This window comes from Budorcas taxicolor, chromosome 21 (genome assembly GCF_023091745.1).
Source record: "Budorcas taxicolor isolate Tak-1 chromosome 21, Takin1.1, whole genome shotgun sequence".
NCBI classification, from domain to species: domain Eukaryota; kingdom Metazoa; phylum Chordata; class Mammalia; order Artiodactyla; family Bovidae; genus Budorcas; species Budorcas taxicolor.
In genome coordinates, this window is record NC_068930.1 from 23266167 (window position 1) to 23288371 (window position 22205).

At 53.3% G+C, this 22205-nt stretch overlaps 1 protein-coding gene across 1 annotated transcript; it reads right to left on the bottom strand.

Moving 5' to 3' along the window:
- Positions 1–3146: 3146 nt before the first annotated feature.
- Positions 3147–18342, bottom strand: MFGE8 (milk fat globule EGF and factor V/VIII domain containing). Its single transcript, XM_052659402.1, has 9 exons — positions 18178–18342; positions 14966–15094; positions 14455–14583; positions 12117–12298; positions 11388–11543; positions 10378–10522; positions 5250–5434; positions 4049–4204; positions 3147–3925 (listed from the first exon to the last, which is right to left on the bottom strand). The coding sequence occupies exons 1-9, from the start codon at positions 18248–18250 to the stop codon at positions 3788–3790; spliced, it is 1293 nt and encodes a 430-aa protein (XP_052515362.1). The 5' UTR covers positions 18251–18342; the 3' UTR covers positions 3147–3787.
- Positions 18343–22205: the final 3863 nt, after the last annotated feature.

Genomic DNA, 22205 nt, shown 5'->3' on the forward strand with positions numbered 1-22205 from the left:
TGCAGGGGCGATCAGGCTTCTGCCTGGTCCTCTAACAGGGGTGACTCGGCTTTAGAATCCTGACCTGTCAGGACAGCTATCAGGCAGCCAGCTCCCGGGATGCCTGTTAGGGCTGGGTGTTTAATTTTCCCTCCATGCCAACAGGAGGCCTGGTCTGGAAGCCCCAGTGGTTCCTCAGCAGCCAAGCCTAAGGAGATCTTTCCGCCTTGACCAAGCGGTCACTGAACCCGGAACCTCTTCCTAGATGCACCTTGACAGTATGTGTGTGTGTGATTTGCCAGGAGCATCTCAGAGCACAAGGAGCTGCTGTAGTAGAGTGTGTGCGATCAGTCGTGTGCTCCTGGGACCCCGTGGACTGGAGCCCGCCAGGCTCCCCTGTCCATGGGATTCTCCAGGCAAGAATACTGGAGTGGGTAGCCATTCCCTTCTCCATGGTGGACTAAATTGCACCCAAAGTGAATGCCAGCCTGATGGGCAAAAGGGCACCAGTGCCGTCTCCTCCCCAAGGGAGAGCTGTCAGAAGCCTGGGTGCAGAACGGAGGGGACTGGGGAATGAGTAGGATGTAAGTTACAATCAGGAAACCCTTGCAAGCTCTGGTGACAATGACCCAGGTTTCCGAGGCCCCTGATGAGCCCGGCTTTGCATCAGTGCTTCTGTACATTCTCTCCATCCAACCCAAGGCCAGGGAGTTGGTCCTCTTATGTCCGCTTTACAGGTGGGAAATGAGGCTCAGAGGGATTTAAGTAAATTGCCCAAGATCACTCAGAGCCAGGATTTGAACCCAGAGTCTCCAACTTGGAGGCTTCCCTGGTAGTTCAGATGGTAAAGAATCTGCCTGCAATGCAGGTGACCCAAGTTCGAGCCCCACGTCCGGAAGATCCCCTGGAGAAGGAAATGGCAACCCACTCCAGTATTCTTGCCTGGGAAATCCCGTGGACAGAGGAGCCTGGTGGGCTGCAGTCCATGGGGTCACAAAGAATCAGACATGACTGAGCGACTAACGTTTTCACTTTTCTCCAACTTGAGGCCTTGTGCTCCTAATCACTCCACTATATTTAAACCAGGAATGAAAAGGTGTCTAGACTCCTTGGAGAGGCAAGTCAACAGGTCCCAGTGCTGACAGCCACACATGTAGGGAGAGGATGGACAGCAGGGAAGATCACTTTTGTTACAGCAAAGCAAGTTTAACATCCTGGCCAGTGGCAGGGATGACTAGCAGGTAAAATCTCAGAGGTGGCTCTCAGGACTGTGGTCAGGAATAAAAAACATAATTGGTAGAGGTGATGGTGAAGGCTCTGGAAGTGGAGGGGGCTGGCTGCCCAGGAAGAGAAGTCAAGGACAGAAGGGGTCAGGAGGGAAGGAACCCTCATCTAGGGTCCCAGGAGGGGGACTTTCAGAAGGCTATGGGCCAACACATCCAAAGCTGCAAAGATGAGCGAAAGAAGGGACTGAGAGGTGGCTTAGGCAATTCCAGAGTCACCTTGGGTCTCCTGGACCAGGTGGAGGTTCGTGACTACTGCCCACCAGTCCACCTGCCACCTGGCCAGCCATCCAGTGAAACTGGCCAGCAGGAAATATCCAGTGCCACAGAGGGACAAGTTGACAGACTGGAGTCAAGCTCTGTTTTCCCTTCTGCAAGTGGGACTCCTGGGACTTACTGCAAATGGGACTTACTGGGGGAACGGAACCATCCCAGAGCAGAGATGCAGGGTAGAAAAGATGCTCAGTCCCCAGGAGAGGCCTGAACAAGTTTGGTGGTAGGATATGCTCCTAGGAGGGAGTCCTAAAGTCAGTAACCACCCAGAGATGCCAGACCCAAACAATGCAGCTCCACAGAGGAGAGCTTTGAAATGGGAAGGAACCCCAGCCCCCAGGGATGGGGAACCCCACCCTCCCAGTTCATTCAGAGACCACAGTCTGCGCCTTTTATTCTGTCCCTGCCCAGCCAAGAAGCCCAGCCAAGAAGTTCCAGGGGAGGAGCCACTTCCAGACTAATTTCCCTGATGATTTTCCAGCAAAACCACACCCTCCCTTTGGCAGCCACATGGCCAGATCTGCAGCCCAGACACTGCCTAAATGTGTCAAGGCACACTCCCAAAGTCTGTTCAGGAAAACCCATCTTGGATCCCAAGACTAAGGGGTGGTCGCATATGCCCCTCTCCCAGGTAGTCAGTCCCTCCTTTATCTGCAGCCCCCCTTGCAGATCACTGGCTTGCAGTGTGCCCCCCTACACAGGAGCCACTTCCTGATGGCTCCTCGCTAAGGGTGGGGAGTGGGAAGAGGGGTACCCCCGGAGTTTCCTCCCAGCCCTGGAGTAAAACTGTCAGTGGCTTCCCAGGACCCAGTGTGCGTGGCCAGTAGCACCTCGCCCCTTTGGCAGAGCCCTGCCACCGCCCCCATCCCACACTGCACCCCACGCTGGGGCCTCCCGCAGCTCTGGAAGCAGCCTAGGTTCAGTTTCTAACAGCTCCTCCAGCCCACCGTTCCAGTGGCAAAGAAAATGGAAACTGCCGAAGGGGAAAACCAGCTGCCTCCGCCTGTTTTCCTGGAGCCAGAAAGGAGCAAAGGCAGGCCTGAAGGAAGCCACTGCGCAGGGCGCAGGCTCCCAGGGGCCCCTCACCTGGCAGCAACTAAGGCCCTGGGCTGCATGGCTTTGAAGCAGGAGAACTATGGGGAAGAGTCCTGACCCCTCCAGTGGGACTCCAGCCCCTGCCCCCCAGCAGCCTCCTCCCTCTCTGCAGCTAGGTCAGGTGACACAGAATGCTGGGGCTCAGCGAGGGCTGAGGGTGGCAGGTAGCAACCAGTCCAAGTCTAAGTCCATTGAGTGAGTGAAAGTCGCTCAGTGGTGTCCAACTCTTTGCGACCTCATGGACTATACAGTCCATGGAATTCTCCAGGCCAGAATACTGCAGTGGGTAGCCTTTCCCTTCTCCAGGGGATCTTCCCAACCCAGGGATCAAACCCAGCTCTCCCGCATTGCAGGCAGATTCTTTACTAGCTGAGCCACAAGGGAAGCCCAAGAATACTGGAGTGGGTAGCCTATCTCTTCTCCAGAGGATCTTCCCAACCCAGAAATCGAACCGGGGTCTCCTGCATTGTAGGCGGAAGCCCATTTCGACGGAACAATGACGAACCACAGCGAGCGTTCAGAGGGTGATATAAATATATTTTGGAAGCTGCCTGTATACTCTGGGGTAAAGAACCAGCACAGAGGGGCTCCCCGCCTTCTCCGTGCTCATCCGCCTCCTCCACCGTCACTCCACAGACCCACCCCACCCCACCTTCCACCTCTTTCTAGGCTTCAGGATGACAGTGAGTCAAGAGGCGTCTGTGGGGGGTGGGAGGGGATGAAGGGGACATCTCGGGGGCCAGGAGTGCAGCGTCATGCCTCGGGCTGTTCTCTCCAGCCTGGGGCCTCAGGGCCTGTTTATTCCTCCAGGGCCCTGGGGGTGTGGGCTGTGGGAGCGGTGCAGGGAGGACACGGGGGCTGGACATGGGGACCTTGAGAGGCACAGGTCACCCACGCTCTGTACTTTGCCCTTCCCTGTCCATCCCAGACCTACTCAGCTCCCACCGTGCCTAAGCAAATGGGATGGCTTGAGGACTGGGTGCCAGAGACCCCTGGGAGGGGGCAAGGGAAGAGGAGGGACGGAGAGGTGACTGGGAGGGAGACACTGCCTGCCCCAGGTCAGCTACAATCAGGAGGGCAAGGCGGAGGAGGCAGCAGGTCCACAGAAAGGAGCATCTGCCCCAGGGCCCTTCCGGTCACTGCGGCCGGGCCTACCACTAACAGCCCAGCAGCTCCACGCGCAGGGTGATACGGTTGTGCCAGGCCACGGGCTGGATGCGCACGAAGCGAGCATGGAACGGCGTCTCAAATATGTTCTTCTTGTGGGAATTATTGTCCATGTTACCAGGGAAAATCTGGAGGAAGAGGAGGTGTCAGGAGGCCCTCAGAGCCAGTCCTCCTCCCCCCTCAGACCCCCAGATCTGACTCACAGGGCACCGCTGGAGTGGGGAAGGCAGGACAGCTGGACACACACTCACCTTGCTTTTCGAGGTCCCCGGATCCTTGTACTCAGTCCAGGTCACACCATCATCACTGTAGGCCACCCTGTAGGCAGCCACATATTGAATGTGGCCAAAGTCTCGGGCACCCTGGGTGATGATGCCGGTCACTCGCTTCTGGGAGCCCAGGTCAATCTACAAGGGGGAAGAAAAAAAAAAAGAAATCAATCCCATCTTCTTTGCTTGCACCATTTCCAGTAAGGTGGGAAAAGGCACACATAGATGCTGGGGCATACATTCTATTTTTGGGAAAATTACTTCATTTGGCAGAGCCTCAGTTTCCCCATCAATCAAATGGGCATAAATAATCCCACCAACTTTGTCAAGCACTTCAATGCAACAAAGGTCAGATTTCAGAGCCTGGCCCCAGGCAACCCTTGTACAATGGCAACAGGGGCAGAGAGGCCATAGTCTATAGGGACATAAACTGCTCATGAGGCCCCTGCAGGCTGTCCAGGACCTGACATTGGTCCTGGGGGATTCCAAAGGCAGGCAGCTTCTCATGGAAGCCAGTTCCCCAGGCTAATGTGCTCCTTGGGCCCTAGAGACATCACCAACCTCCTGCCCCCCAGTCCAACCTGGGGAGCCTGCCAGCTAACCAGGAGAAGACGGTGCTCAGTAAGATCCAGGCTACAAACCCATCTCACTGCCAACCAGAAGGGGAGCCCCAGGCAAGTCCTCGCCCTGCCAGGACCCGGCTTCTTCAGAGATAAGAGAGGATGCTCTGGTTTTCCACGACTCTCCTGAGCTTCCCAATTGCAATGAAATCCAAGGGCTGTCGCACAGTGTGCTCTCAGCGAGTTAGAGAGCATACTCTGAGAGCAGGCACAGAAACCCCGACACGAACCTCCTCCATCCTGCCCTGCTGTCCCTGGGCTCAGCCTTATGCTGTGGCAGCCAATGGAGGTGGCCCCACCTCCACACACACACACACACTCAGCACCTGGGGCTGAGAACCTTGACAGGAGCAGCTCTGAGCTCCTCCACCACCCCCCCCACCCTTGAGTGACAGAATCAGCAGAAAGGTGGCAACACAAGAGGAAGAAAAGAGCAAAGTCGAACACAAACAAGGCTCAAAGAAACTCCTTCTTGGCAAGCAGAAGCCAAGGTTGGTCCAGGGTCATAGATCCCACAGCCCCACCCAACCCCAACCCTGCATCCCCGGAGGAGCCTGACTCACCTGCAGCCACTCAGAGGCACTGTTGGTCTGGGCGGTCCAGGCGTTGAACTTGCCCCAATTATCCAGTCGTGCGTAGTAGGGAAACCAGCTAAAGGCACTCAGGCCCCAGGTTTTGTAGTAGCTGGAGGCTGTGATGTGCTTGTTGGGGATGGTATTATCCTTCAGGCCTAGGGGTTCAGTACATCCTGCCAACAAGGAGGTGGGGGTGGGGGGCTGTCACCCAGATCTGGGATCCACAGCCTCCCCTGGTGGGTGTGAGAGCAAGGCAGTGAAGGGAAAAGAACCCTGGCTTCTGACAAGCCTCTGGCATCCTCTTGAACACACAGAAGCTCCTTCAGGCTTCCCTGGTGGCTCAGTGGTAAAGAATCTGCCTGGCAATGCAGGAGACAAAGGTTCAGTCCCTGGTCCAGGAAGATTCCACATGCCATGGAGCAACTAAGCCTGAGCACCAAGACTACTGAGCCCTGGAGCCTGCGGTCCACAAGAGAAGCCACTGCAGCGAGAAGCCCGCGCGCCACAACTAGAGAGCAGCCCTCGGCTCCAGCAGCCAGAGAAAAGCCCACGCGGCGGTGAAGACTCAGAACAGCCGAAGAATATAGTTACACTTAAAAACCATGAAAAACAAAAGGACACTCTCCTTCCACCTTTTAGAGCCAGCTAACTGGTCTAAATATTTTTTTGCTGACAGCCCTACCCACACCTCAGCTCAGCTCCCGCCCCACGCCCCTCCATTGCTCTGAACAGATCACCCACCACGCCTCTCCCTCCACCCCAGGGCAGGGCCCTGATCCACCACCTTTCACCCTCCTTCAAAGCCTGACTCTTAGACCCCTCCTCCAAGAAGCCTGCCCTGACCACCTCACTCAGTGGGACTCCTCTGGACTCACAGCACTTCCCGTCGTTCCTATGGTACGGCTGCAATTCATACCACCAAGTCCTGGAGTAACTGATAGTAACCATCTCACTGACTCAGTGCTGACTTCAGTCATTTAATCTACCACACAAAAACCGGAATCAACAGGATATTAGCAACCCCATTCCACAGATGAGAAAACTGAGGCTAAGAGCCATTAAGCACTGTCCCCAAGTCTCTCTGACACACACACACAGAGCTAATCACCATGCCACACTGCGACACTGTCTCCACCACTCCTGCACCCACTCAGAGCTGGGAAGGCCTGCCTGGTGATGACCCAGTGATGAATAGCACTGCATTCCTGCTCTCCAGCAGGTGGAAGCTGAGAAGTCAGAACTCCTGAGGCTCGGGAACGACCATGTCTCCCTGCCCCACAGCACACCCCAAAGGGTTTACACATTCACTACTCTGCTGCTGTCTGACGTGCCTAGGAAGGTTGCCTGAGAAGCTGGCCTTGGGTTCACTCGGGCCTGCTCCAAACATTCAGGAATGTGCTGGGCTGTTTTGTACCCTCATCTGCACCTGCAGGAGGCCAGAACAGCTGGGGATGGGCAGGAGACAAACTCCCACAAGGGGACTTCCCTGGTGGTCCAGCAGCTAAAACTCCACACTCCTAGTGCCAGGAGGCCCAGGTTCGATCCTTGGCCAGGGAACTAGATCCTGTAATGCCAAAACTAAGAGTTCACATGCTGCAACTGAGACCTGGTGTAGCCAAATAAATAAATATCTTTAAAAAAAAACTCCCAAGAGAATAATGGGTATGTCTCCCACGTCAGAATCTTCACTGCACAACTGGCTGTCCCTTTGCAGAATCCGGGGTAAGACTTGCAAATCCATGGTGCCGTCTGGGAGCAGACAATAGCACACAGTGCTTTACATCACCATCTCCCCAGATGCTGGTGACCTTGCCAGTAAAGACATTTGCCTTCAGACAGTGCCGATGCTGATCAATCATACCATCTCTTTGTGATGGTGGTGCATCAGGTAACCTCCAGCCTCTCCCATAAAGACAGGCTGATGGGCTGGGAGCTGGCTCATCCCAAAGCTCCAGACCTGGAAGGCCACGGGGCTGGCACAAACCTGGAGCACTCTGGAGAGGAGCCAAGGCATCATTTGATCACGGTGCACCCTTCTGCAGCCCATCTGCTTCCAGCACTGCATTTCCCCATCATTATGGGCCCCCTGCCCAGAAGTCAGACAGCCTACCAGATAAAAGAGAACTGGGCAGGGCACCAAGCAGAACTCTCAGCTCCACCACGCCCTGTGTGACCCTGGGGAAGTCTCCTCCCCACTCTGGTCCTCAGACTCCCCACCTAGGTACCAGAGCAGTGTTTCTCATAGATCAGTGGAAGTGAAATGAAGTGTTAGCCGCTCAGTCGTGTCTGACTTTTTGTGACCCCATGGACTATAGCCCACCAATCTCCTCTGTCCATGGGATTCTCCAGGCAAGAATATTGGAGTGAGCTGCATTCCCTTCTCCAGGGGATCTTCCCAATCCAGGGATCAAACCCAGGTCTCCTGCATTGCAGGCAGATTCTTCACCATCTGAACCAGAATACTGATGGTTTTTAGATCACTGTGCGTGCGTGAGAGCTAAGTCACTTCAGTCATGTCTGACTCTGTGCAACCCCATGGACTGTAGTCCCTCCAGACTCCTCTGTCCATGGGATTCTCCAGGCAAGAATACTGGGTGGGTTGCCATGTCCTCCTCCAGGAGATCTTCCCAACCCAGGGATCGAACCCTTGTCTCATGTCTCCTGCATTGACAGGTGGGTTCTTTACCACTAGTGCCACCTGGGAAGCCCTTAGATCACTAGGGGACCCTGTTAATATAAGGATTCTGTCTCAGCAGGTCTAGGCTGGGGCTGGAAGTTTACAAGCTTCCAAGTGATGCTCATTCTGCCGGGCCATGGAGCTCACTTGGAGTGGAAGACACTCATCCACCCAATCCACTGGCTCCGCCACCCTGACCCAAGCCACCTTGTCTTCTACACATCTCCCCCTCACTCACAATGCCCCTCTGCCTCCATTCTCCCTACACAGCCTGAGGGATCCCTTCTAGACCCAACTCTAACCACAGCCTATCAGCACCCCCACAACAATGGTTGCCTCTTGTTCTCAGTACAAAGGCCTGAATCCTTAAAATGGTCCACACGGTCCCTGCCTGGTCCATCTCCGCCCATCACCCACCAAGCTATCCTTCATTTTCTAGGCTCCAGCTCCACTGGCCTCCCTTCTACCTTTCAATGTGTCCCAGGGGCTTTGCACTCACCAACTCCTCACCTGGGATGCCCTTTCCAAGTTCTTCTCATGGCCTGATCTGCATTATTCAAGCTTCTACTCAAAGGCCATCCCAACAGAGCAGTCCCCATGCCATTCCCTCTCTTCACCCGAAGTCACCAGTGTCACATCTCCTGCTAATTTTTCCTTTATTATTCTTACTGCTATCTGACCCTTCTTTTATATTTGCTTCTTGTCTCACATCAAACTCCCTCATTAGAACCCAACAGCCTTACTCCCTAGAGCCAGACACTCAGAAGGAGCTTAATAAATACCTTAATAAATATCTACTGAGTTAAATAACTAATCAATCCACCAAGGAGACTGTGCCTGCTGGTAAAGAGGGATCTGGTGCAGGGCATGCCCAGAAATGCCCAGATCAAGTCCCACACACATGCACACATGTATACACACACACACACACACACACACACCAATACTCTCTCCAGCCGACCCAAATGCCTACAAGGGAAAGGAGACTGGTCCAATCCTTAAGGAAAACAAACAAGTCAGCTTCACCTCCTCCCCTTGCCAAACACACCCTCCCTCTCTTGGCCTTAGAAGGAGCCAGTTGTGACACGAGAGGCTCAGGTCAACAACTTTAAACAGGCAAGGGCTTCGGACTATGACAGCAAGTAGTGAGGGATGCCAGGGAGAGGAGCCCAGGATGTGGGTTCCCAGACCTGTTTCTGTCTTTTATCAATTGTTTAAATTTTCTTTCAGCAAAAGGGATAGTCTTTAACTCCCCAAAACAATTAGATTCAAAAGGCAGTGACTCTGGGAGCAAAAATAAACTGACTTTACTTCATGCTTTAAAAAAAGAATAACCCCAGACAGGCACTGAACTCAACTCTGAGTGGTTTTGGGTGGTAACTGAAATGCGATAACAGAGGGTCCACAGAGGGGAAGGAGGCACAAAGGGTAGGCCCTGGGTTAGGACAAGAAAGGCAGAGAGCCATCTGCTCCGCAAGCTCTGCCTAGAGAGCCCTGCAGTTCTGCCGGCAGCCAGCAGGTGGCACTGTGGCTGCAAAGAGAGAAAACTGTCCGGCCCTCAGGGAGAAAGCAAGGCTGGACTGAGCTGCGCAGACAATGCTCTCAGCCCAACCCCTGTACCCTGATCTCTCCGGAAAGTCTGGAAAGAGACAAGAAGCACGTCTCCAGCCCTATGACCCTCCATGTCCCGAAATGTTTCCCCTGAATGCAGATTATAGGTTTGGGAGGGAGAAACAGTGGATGAGTGGGTGTCAAAGCCCAGGGATTCAGACCAAGTTTTAATACCTACCAGCTGTGTGCCCTTGATAAACAATTTATCTGGGCCTCACTTTCCTCCTTCACTCATTCACTCATTAATCAGTATTTATTGAACACCTATGATCAGTGCACTGGGAATGCAGCAGTGAACAAAACAAACACAAACTCCCTGCCCTTGTAGAACTGACATCTGCAAAACAGAACTAACGCTACATGTTCTAGAAGCTCAAGGAACCAATCAGAGTACCTGCAAATATTTTGAAAACTGAAGTGGTATCTCTTTTCCTCTTTGTTGTCATTTGCTATTTAATCGCTAAGTCATGTCTGACTCTTTGCAACCCCATGGACTATAGCCCACCAGACTTCTCTATCCACAGGATTTCCCAGGCAAGAATACTGGAGTAGGTTGCCATTTCCTCCTGCAGGGGATCTTCCCACCCAGGGGTCGAACCCGGCTCTCCTGCATTGCAGGCAGATTCTTTATCACTAAGCCGCAGAAGTCCTTTTTTCCTCTTACCAACCAGCTTCTAGAACATGTAGCAACTGGGCAGGACTGCTTAAGGCCGGGAGATCCTTCTGTGTGAGCCCAGGTTCCTGGGCTTTGCTGCCTGCCTACCCAACTCCTCACCCTGGCTGAGAAAAGAGGGGACAGGAACAGCCATCTCCAAGGACGGCACTCACCATCCAACTCACAGCCAAGGAGCTCAAAGCGGAGGGTGCAGCCCCGGTGGCAGATGATGGGCACCAGTCTCACATATTGCACCTCCAAGGGGCTATCAAACAGGTTGATCTTCAGGCCGCTGTTGTTCACATTACCCACAAATATCTAGGAGGGAAGAGGCAGATTGGAGGAGTGGGTCAGTGCGGGCAGTCCCGCTTCCTGGGGTGGTCTCTCCCCAGCTTCCACTTTGGGCCTGGAGACAGAGGTGTGCGTAACAGAGCTGGCAGGAGCTCCCCGTTCCTCTAGACAGCCCACAGCCCTCAACAGATTCCCCTTTTCATACCTTCTTTGGTCACCACGGGGCGTAGGTGTAAATCCTCATCTTTCACTCAGGACCACCTATGATCTACAGGGTGCCTCTGTGCAAATTAGGAAAAGGTACTCCTTTCTCAAAAGACTTTGTAACAACGATTTTCCCAGACAGAAGTACACATGAGGTCTACATGGTGAATGATGTTAAGTAGTAGCCCTTGAGCAGTGCATAGCCCGTACAACTGTACATGGTGTCCCTGAAGGCTGTAAATGCATCCCATCTCCACCACTACAGCCACCCTCAACAAGTCATTGAAACTTCTTGAGTCTCACTATTCTTATCTAGGGCTTCCCTGGTGGCTCAGTGGTAAAGAATCCACCTGCCAATGCAGGAGACGTGGGTTTGGTCCCTGAGTTGGGAAGATCCCTTGGAGAAGGAAATGGCTACCCACTCCAATATTCTGGTCTGGGAAATCCCATAAACAGAGGAGCCCAGCAGGCTACAGTCCGTGGGGCCACAAGAGTCAGACATGACTGAGCAACTAAAAACAAAGACACAATCTGGGCTTCCCAATTTCTGCGAGCCAAGATACACCTGAAAACCCACCTTATGGCTCATCATCCCGGGTACCCTCGCCTCCTTGGGAGCCCTCAAACAGCACTGACCCCCAGGGGTTGCTGACCACAGCCCTTCTTCAGGGTTCCCAACAAACCTCACCTTATCTCCTAACCACCCTGCAGCCTGGATGAACTGGAATTGGCGCCCATCGTTGCTGTAGGCCACTTTAAAAGTCTTCAGGTACTCAGCACTCCCTGCGCGGCTGGCCCCCTGGGTCACCACGCCTGTCACCCGCATCTTCCGCAGCAGGTTCACCTGGACCAGGGCAGGCAGAACAGAACCCCTATCTCCCGGGTTCTTTCTACCCCTATCACTACCCCAGTCAGGACAAAGAAGCAGGGGCTTTCTCATCTGGCCCTCTCCAGGCTCTGGGCCCAGGGCTCAGGACACAGGGACAAGATTCCAGGGACTTCCCTAGTGGTCCAGGGGTTAAGAATCTGCCGTCCAGTGCAGGGGGGGTGTGGGCTCCATCCCTGCTCTGGTCGGAGAACTAGATCCCACATGCCTTACAGCCAAGAAAAACTAAAACATAAAGCAAAACCAATATTGTAACAAATTCAATAAAGGCTTTTTTTAAAAAAAGGACAAGCTTCTAGAGGCTGCAAACAGTGCAAACCCCCCTCTAACAGCCTCGTATTCACTCCCTTCATCCCACCCACCCACTCCAGGCTCCCAGAGCAGCCCTCCACTTAAAAGATACTTCACCCGTGGGAACCGGCTCCCTTGCTACCTGGACCCCTGTTCTAAACCCTCCCATGGCATCCCCCCCAACATAGGCACCCACATTCTCCCATCACATCACCCACCCCCAGGCCACCCCTTCCATACCTGGATCCAGGGGTTTTTGTCATAGTTGCTGGATGTCCACGCGTTGACGATGCCCGTCTGGTACAGGCGGGCCAGCTCCGGGGCCCAGCGCTGCAAACCCATGAAGCCCAAGTGCATGGACGAGGCAGAGATCTGGGAGTTGGCAATGGCGCCCGTCTGCATGCCCAGCGGCGAGGTGCAGGCTGAGGGGGGAAGGGCAGTCAGAGGGCCACCCATGCAGGTGCTGCCCAGAAGCCACGAGAACAAGACAGTTGTGGCCTCTGCCGAGGACCCAGAGGACCCAGAGCAGAGACCGTGAAGGGACGATGAGGGCCGAGGAGGAGGTGTAGAAACAAAGTGCACAGGGAGGAACAGAGAGAGGGGCCGGGCAGAGTTGTGAAGGGGTTTGGGACACTGGGCTGCTAGAAGGTTCCAGGCAAGGCCCACAGGTCACGACTGGCAGCTGGAGTCCCCCACCAGGCTGCAGGAGGTGGTTTCTTTTTTACAGGACATCAAGCAGCAATTATTCTAACACAGGGGGTGGGCTAGTGAGCAGATACCAGTATGACCTCCTGTCTTCCTCCATGTCCCGCCCCATCCAGCCCAGCCCCCTGGTCCCCCAAGAGGATGGCTTTGGAAGAAGGGCCCCTCAGATGGCAGCGAACAGTCCTTACACTGCACATAAAGCACATGTGCCTGGACTTTTCTAGAATCTCACTGGCAGGAGTTTTCTGAATGGAGTGTGAGAGCCATTGTTTTCTCTGGTACCCTTTGTGCCTTCTCACTACTTGTCCTGACCAGCCATCTGGGACAAACCGCCCCCCCGGCCAAAGCCCATCACCTTCACCAGCAATGTGGTCTTCGGGGGCCAAGCCTGCAAGCCTGGACCTTGGGTCCCAAGCAGAGAACCCAGGAGGGCTCCACTTGTATTCCAAAGCCCCAGGCTCATGCCAAGCTCGGTGTATGACCCTCTCACAGGGAGAGAGAGGCACAAGTGAGGCCATACGCCCGAGATCAGAGCCGGCCACTGGCTGAACAGAGATCCAAACCCAGATCTGCTCTGTCCTCAGCCCTCATGTCCACACCCAGCGGGCCCCAAACATGCCTGCGGGGTCCTTAAGAGCTCCAAAGACACACACCAAGTAACAAGGAGGGGCGGCAAAGGTCCCTGTGGGGGGGTTCCTCGCCCTTTGGGGTCGCGGCCACATCCAGCCTGGGACAGACCCCAAGCCGAGAAGCAGGAGGAGGCGAGATGAGTAATTCGCACTCAGGCACACCCAGGGTTACCTGGGCTCCAGCATGGTAATTAGTGGGCCCACCTGGCTCCACCCAGGGCTCCCAGCGGCTCCCGCCCCTCCCCCCACAACATTCCTCTACCCAGTGTCTCAGACATGCTGGTCTTAGCCCTGGGCACAGGGCACAGGCCCTCCGGGCCTGTCTCCTCTGAGCTGCAGAGTGAGCAGACACTTACCTGGCCTCCCCCGGAGCTGGCTCCCACCCGGCTGGCCCAGCCCTTTCTTCTTCCCCTGGAAACCGTCCACGGATCTGCCCAGAGCAGGACACTGCCCCCTGCCCACCCGCTCAGGGACAGACCCCCTGGACTGCAGAAATCAGGCACCACCACCCTCACCCGATCCAGCCCTGGGCCTGGATTCACCCACCCGACGGCAAGTGAGGAAGAGCCCTGGTTTGTGGGAGGAATCTCAGCTAGGCCAGGAGTGAGCACAGCATGGACAGATGCTGCTGGCAAGGTTTGCTGGGCACCCGCCAGGGCCAATCTGTGGCTGGGTGGATAACCAAGCGAGCCAGGCTGGTCAGCCCCTCTGCACACGCCGGGCCTCTGACCGCTTGACCGTGAGCGGACGGCCCAGTCTGCCCAGACCTCTCCCTCCTCTTTGAGCTCTGCGAGGAGGCCAGAGGTCACACTTGGGCCAGCACTGTCAGACCCTGAGGATCAAACCATATTAACTGACTCCCTGGGCCCCAAAAGATTAAGAATGTGTTGGTTTTCCCTTCTCGGTAGAAAAATCCCAGGATTTAACTCTAAGGCTGTATGTCTCGTTCCTAGTGACAGAAAATAACACTCCCATGACCTCTGGGGTCACCACCACCCCTCACTCCCCTGCAGGGACATCAGGCCTGACCAGCAGTCCCAGGAGAGAGAACCAGGCAGGAAGAAGCCTGGGGAAGGACAACAGAGTCCCTCCCTGCCTCCCCAATCCACAGTAACTGAGTTCTGCCCCGTTCCGAATCCTCCCGAAGGAGATCCTAATGCAGGAGGAATTCTGGCATGTGGCCTGAGATGCCAGGTCTGTGGTACAGGGTCTGCCCCTCGGAGCAGGCACCGCTGGATACTCACTGCTCTCACAGTGGGTGCCCACGTATCCAAGGGGGCACTTGCAGATGTAATGGGTGAAGACATCCCCTCGGAGGGAGTCGGTTACCTGGCACTCAGCATCATTGTGGCAGGGGTTTGGGAAACAGGGACCTGGGGAGGAAGTGGTGAGATGGGCAGGTGATCAAGAAGGAGCTGGAGATAGGCAACAACAGACAGGCCAAGCCCCAAAGGACCCTCCACCCAAATTCGGCCTGCTGCCTGCCAGTGCCCACCAGCTCCTCCCTCCCCCCTCTCAATCTGCCCGAGGGGGCCTGGGCCATCCTGGAGCCAAGAAGGGTCACGTGGAGGTGAGTCAGCCCAAGTGAAGGAAGCACCCAGCTTTCCAAGTGGCCTGGAAGCTTCCAGGAAAAAGGCCAGCGGACAATAGGAGGGGTGCTGGGGACCACTGCCCACAGTGGGACAAGCTAGGCCAGCAGCCAGGGCTGCAGCTGGGAGCTGGTGGGGAGCAGCAGGCATGGCCCAGGACAGGTACCATGTTCCGTCTCGTTGCATAGGAGGCCCATGAAGCCTTCGGGGCAGAGGCAGTAGAAGGGGGGGGTTTTCTCCTCATTCAACAAGCAGGTCCCACCATGCAGGCACTGGCTGGAGTCACAGAAGTCACCTGCAATGACAGTTCTGGGTTAGGAACAAGTCATTCATTGAGTAAATATTTGGGGCGGGGGGAGCGGCGGTGGTCAGCTACCAGGTATATATTCTGGGCCCCTAAGACAGATGCAGTCTGGGTCTCAAGAAGCCAAAAGAGGGACGTCCCTCGTGGTCCATTGGCTGAGACTCCGCACTTCCAATGCAGGGGGCCTGGGTTCGATCCCTGGTCAGGCAACTAGATCCCACATGCCTCAACTAAGTTTGCATGCTGCAATTAAGATTGAAGATCCCACATGCCACAACTAAGACTGCTGCTAAGTCGCTTCAGTCGTGTCAGACAGTCTTTGCGCCCCCACAGACGGCAGCCCACCAGGCTCTGCCATCCCTGGGATTCTCCAGGCAAGAACACTGGAGTGGGTTGCCATTTCCTTCTCCAACTAAGACTGGGTACAGCCAAATGAGCAAATACCTATTAAAAAAAAAAAAAAAGTCAGAGGAAAGAGGTGGTGACCTACAAGTCACCAGGTAATGAGGCACTATGAGCTCTGAAGGAGCCTGTGTGAGGGGCCAAGGGAGGATGGTTTCTGCCAGAAAGCTGGAAGGTTCAGAGGTGGGGACATTTGAGCTGGCTATAAGTCACAGTGGGAAGGTGCCAGGCAGGGGAATGAGGAAAGAACTTTCCAAAAAGAAGCAGAAGCCCAGAACACATGGTATACGGCAGATCAGGAAGAAAGACATCACTGAAAAGGGAGGCTGAGGCGGGGGCACCTTACGAAGGACAAGTGGAGACTCTTCATCCTGCAGAACAAGAGCTCTTAACCCTCCTTCAGCGTCCCCACCACTGGCCGCCAGGAAAAACTCAGGTTCGCAAGCATGAGGTGGGAGTGGGGAAGCCATTTCCTAGCTGGTGAGGGAGAATGTCAAGGCCATGTGCTGAGACATGGATGGGCTGCCAGGGTGGAGAAGTGGCTCAGAAATACACAAAGATCCCTCTGGCTCTGCGTGGAAATGTGACTGAGCAGGTGAGAGAGGAGACCAGGAAAGCATCAAGGATGCTGCCACAGGCCTCCTGGTAAAAGACGAAGTCAGGCTGAGAGGTAAGGAGGAAGGTGGATTTGAGAAACAATGGACAACAACGAGAGGTAGGAAGAGGGCTGGAGAGGACTTCACAGCTTCTATCTGGGGGCCCAGGTGACAAGTGTTAGCCTGTCCCCAGTGCTTTGACTCGGGTGCACTTCAGCCCATTAGGTCAGCCAGACCTTCAGAACATCTTCTAGTTGATCTTTGCATCCCAGAAGGGCTGCCCCAGACCCCACACCCCTAGGCATTACTTGGGGTGAGACATGAGAAACCTTTTTTCCTCCCTGCAGAGTCACGCCATCCCAGGCTGGAGGGCCCCTCTGAAATCCCAAAGCCCTGGAGAGCTGGGCGGGGGCTCCAGGGAAGGGAACACCGTTAATGAGCAGTGGGGGCCTCAGGAGCTTAAGGCGGCTCCCAATGAGCCATTAGTCATTGGCTTTAAATAGCAGGTTAATCCCCTCCCTGACCTGACAGGCAGCAGGCAGAGACTTGAGAATGGCCAGAGCTTTGGGCTCCTCCTGGCAAAATCCGACTCCCCTCTGTCCCCCTCCCAAGGGCCCTCATCCTGCAGAGCTCCAGGTCAAAGCAGGGGAGAGTGGAAAGAGAAAGGGGAAGGTGTTCCCTACCTGGCAGGCGCCTGACCCACTCACCCACGCATCGCAGCTGTGGGGCTTCCCCCTTCCTGCTTAAGCTGGGTCTCCAAAACCACCTTTGGGATTTCAGGGTCCTGCCTTCTCTGGGAGATCTCCCCAGGGACATTTTGCCAGGGCCCAGGCTGTGGGGCCAGGGGAGGCGAGGCAAGGGGACATTTAAGACCCAGCCATCTCTCTGTGTCTCCAAGAGACTTCAAGTGGCTTCCACTCCAGTTGGGGGGGGTGGGGGGGGGGGCGGTGGTCAGATCGGCACCGGATGGCAGAGCAGGGGCTCAGCCATGACTCTCCCACCCCAACGAATTTCATCAATCCTATTTCTAGGGAGAAAGGATGGAGGTGGTGCCTGAAGAGTCTTTGCCATATCCCGCTCACCTCATGGGCACCCTTTCCTCAGCCCGCGGTGTAGGGCATCGCCCATCCCCATCACCAGCCTGCTGGAGGCCCAGCTCTCAGCAGGATGCGTCCTAGGCAGGGGAGGAGGGCCAAGAAAGATAAAGCGGCAGGCCAAGGCCATAGGGAGAGAGGGGAGTCAGGAGCCGCCATCTCCGGTCGAGCCCTTTTCCGAATCCCTCCCTAAGCTCCTCACCCCATCCTGGGTTCCCCCCACCCCGCACCCAGCCCCAAGCCTATCCACTCCTCTGGCTCCCTAGCCAGTCCCTCGCTTATCTGACCAAATACCTGTTTTTAAACGGAGGATAAAATCCCAATGAACAGACCAGCCGCCGGCATGGCCTGGGAGGGAGTTTCCAGGTAAAGTTGGCTGGAAAAGATTTATCAATACAAGAGTCCTAGAAACTTCCTGGTGGAAGGAGCGCAAGAGCACTATGTTAGTCGCTCACTCGTGTCCGACTCTTTGAGACCCTATGGACTGTAACCCGCCAGGATCCTCTGTCCATGGGATTCTCCGGGCAAGAGTACTGGACTGGGTTGCCATTTCCTCTTCCAGGGGATCTTCCCTACCCAGAGATTGAACCTGGGTCTCCCGCATTGCGGACAGATTCTTTCCCGTCTGAGCTACGAGGGACGTGGCCTCATTTTACAGATGGGAAAACAGAGGCCCGACACAGCGGATTCCTTTGTTCTGTGTAAGCCACTTTTCCTGGGGGAGGCTGGGCTGTCACCCAGTGTCCCGAGCCCCCGCCCAACGCTCACGCCTCTAGCACGGACCAAACCCCACCCCCAGCTGGAGAGGCCGAGAGCATCCCCGCCGCCCGCCCGGGAGCAGCCGGAGAGCTAGCCCCTCGGCTCAGCCCCGGGTCTTGGACCAAGTTTGTAAACAGCGGAGGCAGAGGGAGGGCGCGGCGGCGAACTTCCGAGCGGCGCGGAGGGGAGGGGCGAGGGCGCGAGGGCGGCGCGATCAACTCACCGGAGAAGGCGAAGAGTCCGGAGGCGCAGAAGAGCGCGCCGCACAGCGCGGCCAGCAGACGGGGACACGGCATGGCGGGGGGACGAGGGCGCGGGACCCGGCGCTGGGGCGGTTCAGACCCGAGGGCTCGCACTCCTTCTCCTGGACGGGAATAAATCAGGCAGCGCGGCACCTCCCACCGGGCCACGTGCTCCGCCCAGGCCCTCCAGAGGCGGACTCGGGGCGGGGCTCCGCGGACTGGGGAGGGGCTGGGAGGAACCGGGAGTCAGCGGCCGCCCGCTTCAGTCCGAGCCACGCCCTGTATCCCGCAGGGTGCGAGTGACCAGGCATTGAGTTCCGAGTCGTCTGAGCAGTAAAGGGCTCAGAAGGAGTTGTCTATTCTTTGCTTTTTGGTTTTGCTTTGGTTTTTGTTTTTACTTTTTAGGCTTAAGAAAAGATGCTAAACCTTATTCATTGTAAGAAAAACCCAGATTACAAGTATGGGTACCATTTGCATTAGATTGGCAAGCATCAAATTAGTAGCGCACTGTGAGTGCGAGGCTCCCGGAAACAGGCTCAAGCAAGCATTGTTGGAGAGACTGTAAATTGGTTCAACTTACCCAGAGAGCTGTGTGGTAATATCTATCAGCATGACAAAGGCTGAGACCGGAAGACCTAGCAATTCCCCATAAAGGAATTCATTCTGCCGAAACTCTCACGCATAAAATGACATGTATACAAAGATAGCATAGCATATCATAGCATCATCCTTTGAAATGGTCAGAGACTTTAAAAAAAAAAAAAAAAAGAATCAGCATATTTTTCTGTAAAGGGCCAGGCAGAAAATACTTCAGGAGTTTCATGCTATAAAGTTTGTGAGGCAACTGTTCACCTCTGCCCTTCCTTGTAGCAGGAAAACACCTCAGTGTTCCAGGAAATGAAATGAACAGGGTGGTTGTTTAAGGGGGCAGAAACTGAAGTGTCGGGGTCAAAACAGACTTGCTTGTCATGGTTGAATTTTTCCTAAATAATTATTTTTTTATCATGTGCAGGTATTGCTTATTTACATGGGTAAAAATTTTTAATAATAGTGTTCTCATCCGACTAGCCACAAAAAAAAAAAAAAGAGAGAGCAGCAGGATATCTCCCCTACCAGCTATGTTGATACCTAGGTTCAGACTAGAGTCAAACTTAACTACTGGCTGGAGACCCTTCTTAAAACTACTCAGAAGGAAAAACGATACACATACATGATCTACTCGGTAGCCACAGAAAAGCATTTGGTAAAAATTCAGTACCCTTCATGATTTTGTTGTTGCTTAGTCACTAAGTTGTGTCGGGCTCTTTTGCAAGGTATGGAATGTAGCCCTCCAAGCTTCTCTGTCCATGGAATGGGTTGCTATTTCTCCAGGGGGTCCTCCCAACTCAGGGATCAAACCCAAGTCTCCTGCATTGGCAGGGGGGTTCTTTACCACTGAGCCACTAGGGAACAATTCAAAAATGGATTAATAATTAAGAAAAAATTTTCATTCACAGTAGCATCAAAAAGAATAAAATACTTACAAATAAATTTAACAGAAGAAGTAGAAGACTTGTATACTGAACACTAACAAACATTGAAAGAAATGAAAGAAGACTTAAATAAATGGAAACATTTTTGTTCATGAGTTGGGAGACATACTGTTAAAATTTGTTAAGATAGCGATACTCTCCAAACTGATTGACAAGTTGAACACAACTCCTATCAAAATTCCAACTGTCTTTATTTGCAGAAATTGACAAGCTGATACTAGAATTCAGGTAGAAACAGAAGGGACCTAGAATGATCAAAGCAATCTTAGTAGGGGAAGAACAAAGTTGTAAGACTCATACTTCACAATTTTAAAACCTGCTCCAACATAACTGTAATCAAGACTGAGTGGGAACTTTTCTGGTGGTCCAGTGGCTAAGACTCCACACTCCCAACAGGGGAGGCGAGGTGGGGGCTTCTCAGGGAACTGGATCCCAAAAGCTGCAACTAAGAGCCCACATGCCTCAACTAATATCTGGAACTGCCAAATATATTTTTTTTAATTAAAAAAAAAACACCATGTGGTACTAGCATAAGGAAAGATACATAGATCAATGGAATAGAACTGAGAGTCCAGAAATAAAGTCATACATCTATGGTCAATTGATTTTCAATGAGTGGCAAGATAATTCAATAGAAAAAGAATAGTCTGGGAATATCCCTGGTGGTCCAGTTGTTAGGACTCAGCACTTTCACTACCATAGGCCTGGGTTTGATCCCTGGTCACGAGACTGGAATCCCACAAGACATGTGGTACAGCTCAAAAAAGAGTAGTCTTTTCACCAAATTGTGCCGGAACAACTGCTGCTGCTGCTGCTAAGTCGCTTCAGTCGTGTCCGACTCTGTGCGACCCCATAGACGGCAGCCCATCAGGCTCCACCGTCCCTGGGATTCTCCAGGCAAGAACACTGGAGTGGGTTGCCATTTCCTTCTCCAATGCATGAAAGTGAAAAGTGAAAGTGAAGTCGCTCAGTCCTGTCCGACTCTTCACAACCCCATGGACTGCAGCAGCCTACCAGGCTCCTCTGTCCATGGAATTTTCCAGGCAAGAGTGCTGGAGCGGGGTGCTATTGCCCTCTCCGGCTGGAACAACTGGATAGACATAAAAGAATAAAGTTGAACTCCCATGTACTTTATACAAAAGACTAACTCAACAGAGATCAAAGAACTAAGTGTAAGAGTTAAAACTATAAAACTTGTAGAACAAAACAGGCACAAATCTTTATGACCTTGGATCAGGCAGTGGATTTTTAGACATGACACCTAAAACAGAAGCAACTAAAGGAAAAAAGATCCACTGGACTGCATCAACATTTGAAAACTTTTATACTTCAAAAGACACTTTCAAAAAGGTCTTTTCAACTCATAGAATCAGAAGAAATAAACACAAGTCATTTGTAAGGATCTAATATCATGCAGATGACACCACCCTTACGGCAGAAAGTGAAGAGGAACTAAAAACCCTCTTGATGAAAGTAAAAGAGGAGAGTGAAAAAGTTGGCTTAAAGCTCAACATTCAGAAAACGAAGATCATGGCATCCGGTCCTATCACTCCATGGGAAATAGATGGAGAAACAGTGGAAACAATGTCAGACTTTATTTTGGGGGGCTCCAAAATCACTGTAGATGGTGATTGCAGCCATGAAATTGAAAGACACTTACTCCTTGGAAGAAAAGTTATGACCAACCTAGATAGCATATTCAAAAGCAGAGACATTACTTTGCCGACTAAGGTCCATCTAGTCAAGGCTATGGTTTTTCCAGTGGTCATGTATGGATGTGAGAGTTGGACTGTGAAGAAGGCTGAGCGCCAAAGAATTGATGCTTCTGAAGTGTGGTGTTGGAGAAGACTCTCGAGAGTCCCTTGGACTGCAAGGTGATCCAACCAGTCCATTCTGAAGGAGATCAGCCCTGGGATTTCTTTGGAAGGAATGATGCTAAAGCTGAAACTCCAGTACTTTAGCCATCTCATGTGAAGAGTTGACTCATTGGAAAAGACTTTGATGCTGGGAGGGATTGGGGGCAGGAGGAGAAGGGGACGACAGAGGATGAGATGGCTGGATGGCATCACGGACTCAATGGGCGCGAGCCTGAGTGAACTCCGGGAGTTGGTGATGGATAGGGAGGCCTGGCGTGCTGCGATTCATGGGGTCGCAAACAGTTGGACATGACTGAGCAACTGAACTGAGCTGAACTGAATATCATGAATATATAAATAATTCAGAATTCAACAACAGAAGGACAAATCAATTTTTAAACGGGAAAAGAATTTGAATGGATATTTCTCCAAAGAAGATAAACAAATGGAAGAAATACATGAAAAGATGCTTTAAGTCATCAGAAAAACGGAAATCAAAATCAAAACCACGTGAGGGACTTCCCTGGTGGGTCCAGTGGCTAAGACTCCTCACTGTCAATGCAGGGGCCTGGGTTTGATCCCTGGTCAGGGAACTAGATCTCACCTGCTGCTTCAGAGATC

What these genes read in the sequence shown, in the direction of transcription:
- MFGE8 (XM_052659402.1), bottom strand. Translation starts at nt 18,250, where the DNA reads ATGCCGTGTCCCCGTCTGCTGGCCGCGCTGTGCGGCGCGCTCTTCTGC. An exon ending in CCTTGGCTGTGAGTTGGATG is followed by an intron (nt 5,435 to 10,377) that starts GTGAGTGCCGTC and finishes CCTTGTTGGCAG; the next exon opens with GATGTACTGAACCCCTAGGC. An exon ending in CGGGGACCTCGAAAAGCAAG is followed by an intron (nt 3,926 to 4,048) that starts GTGAGTGTGTGT and finishes CTCTTCCTCCAG; the next exon opens with ATTTTCCCTGGTAACATGGA.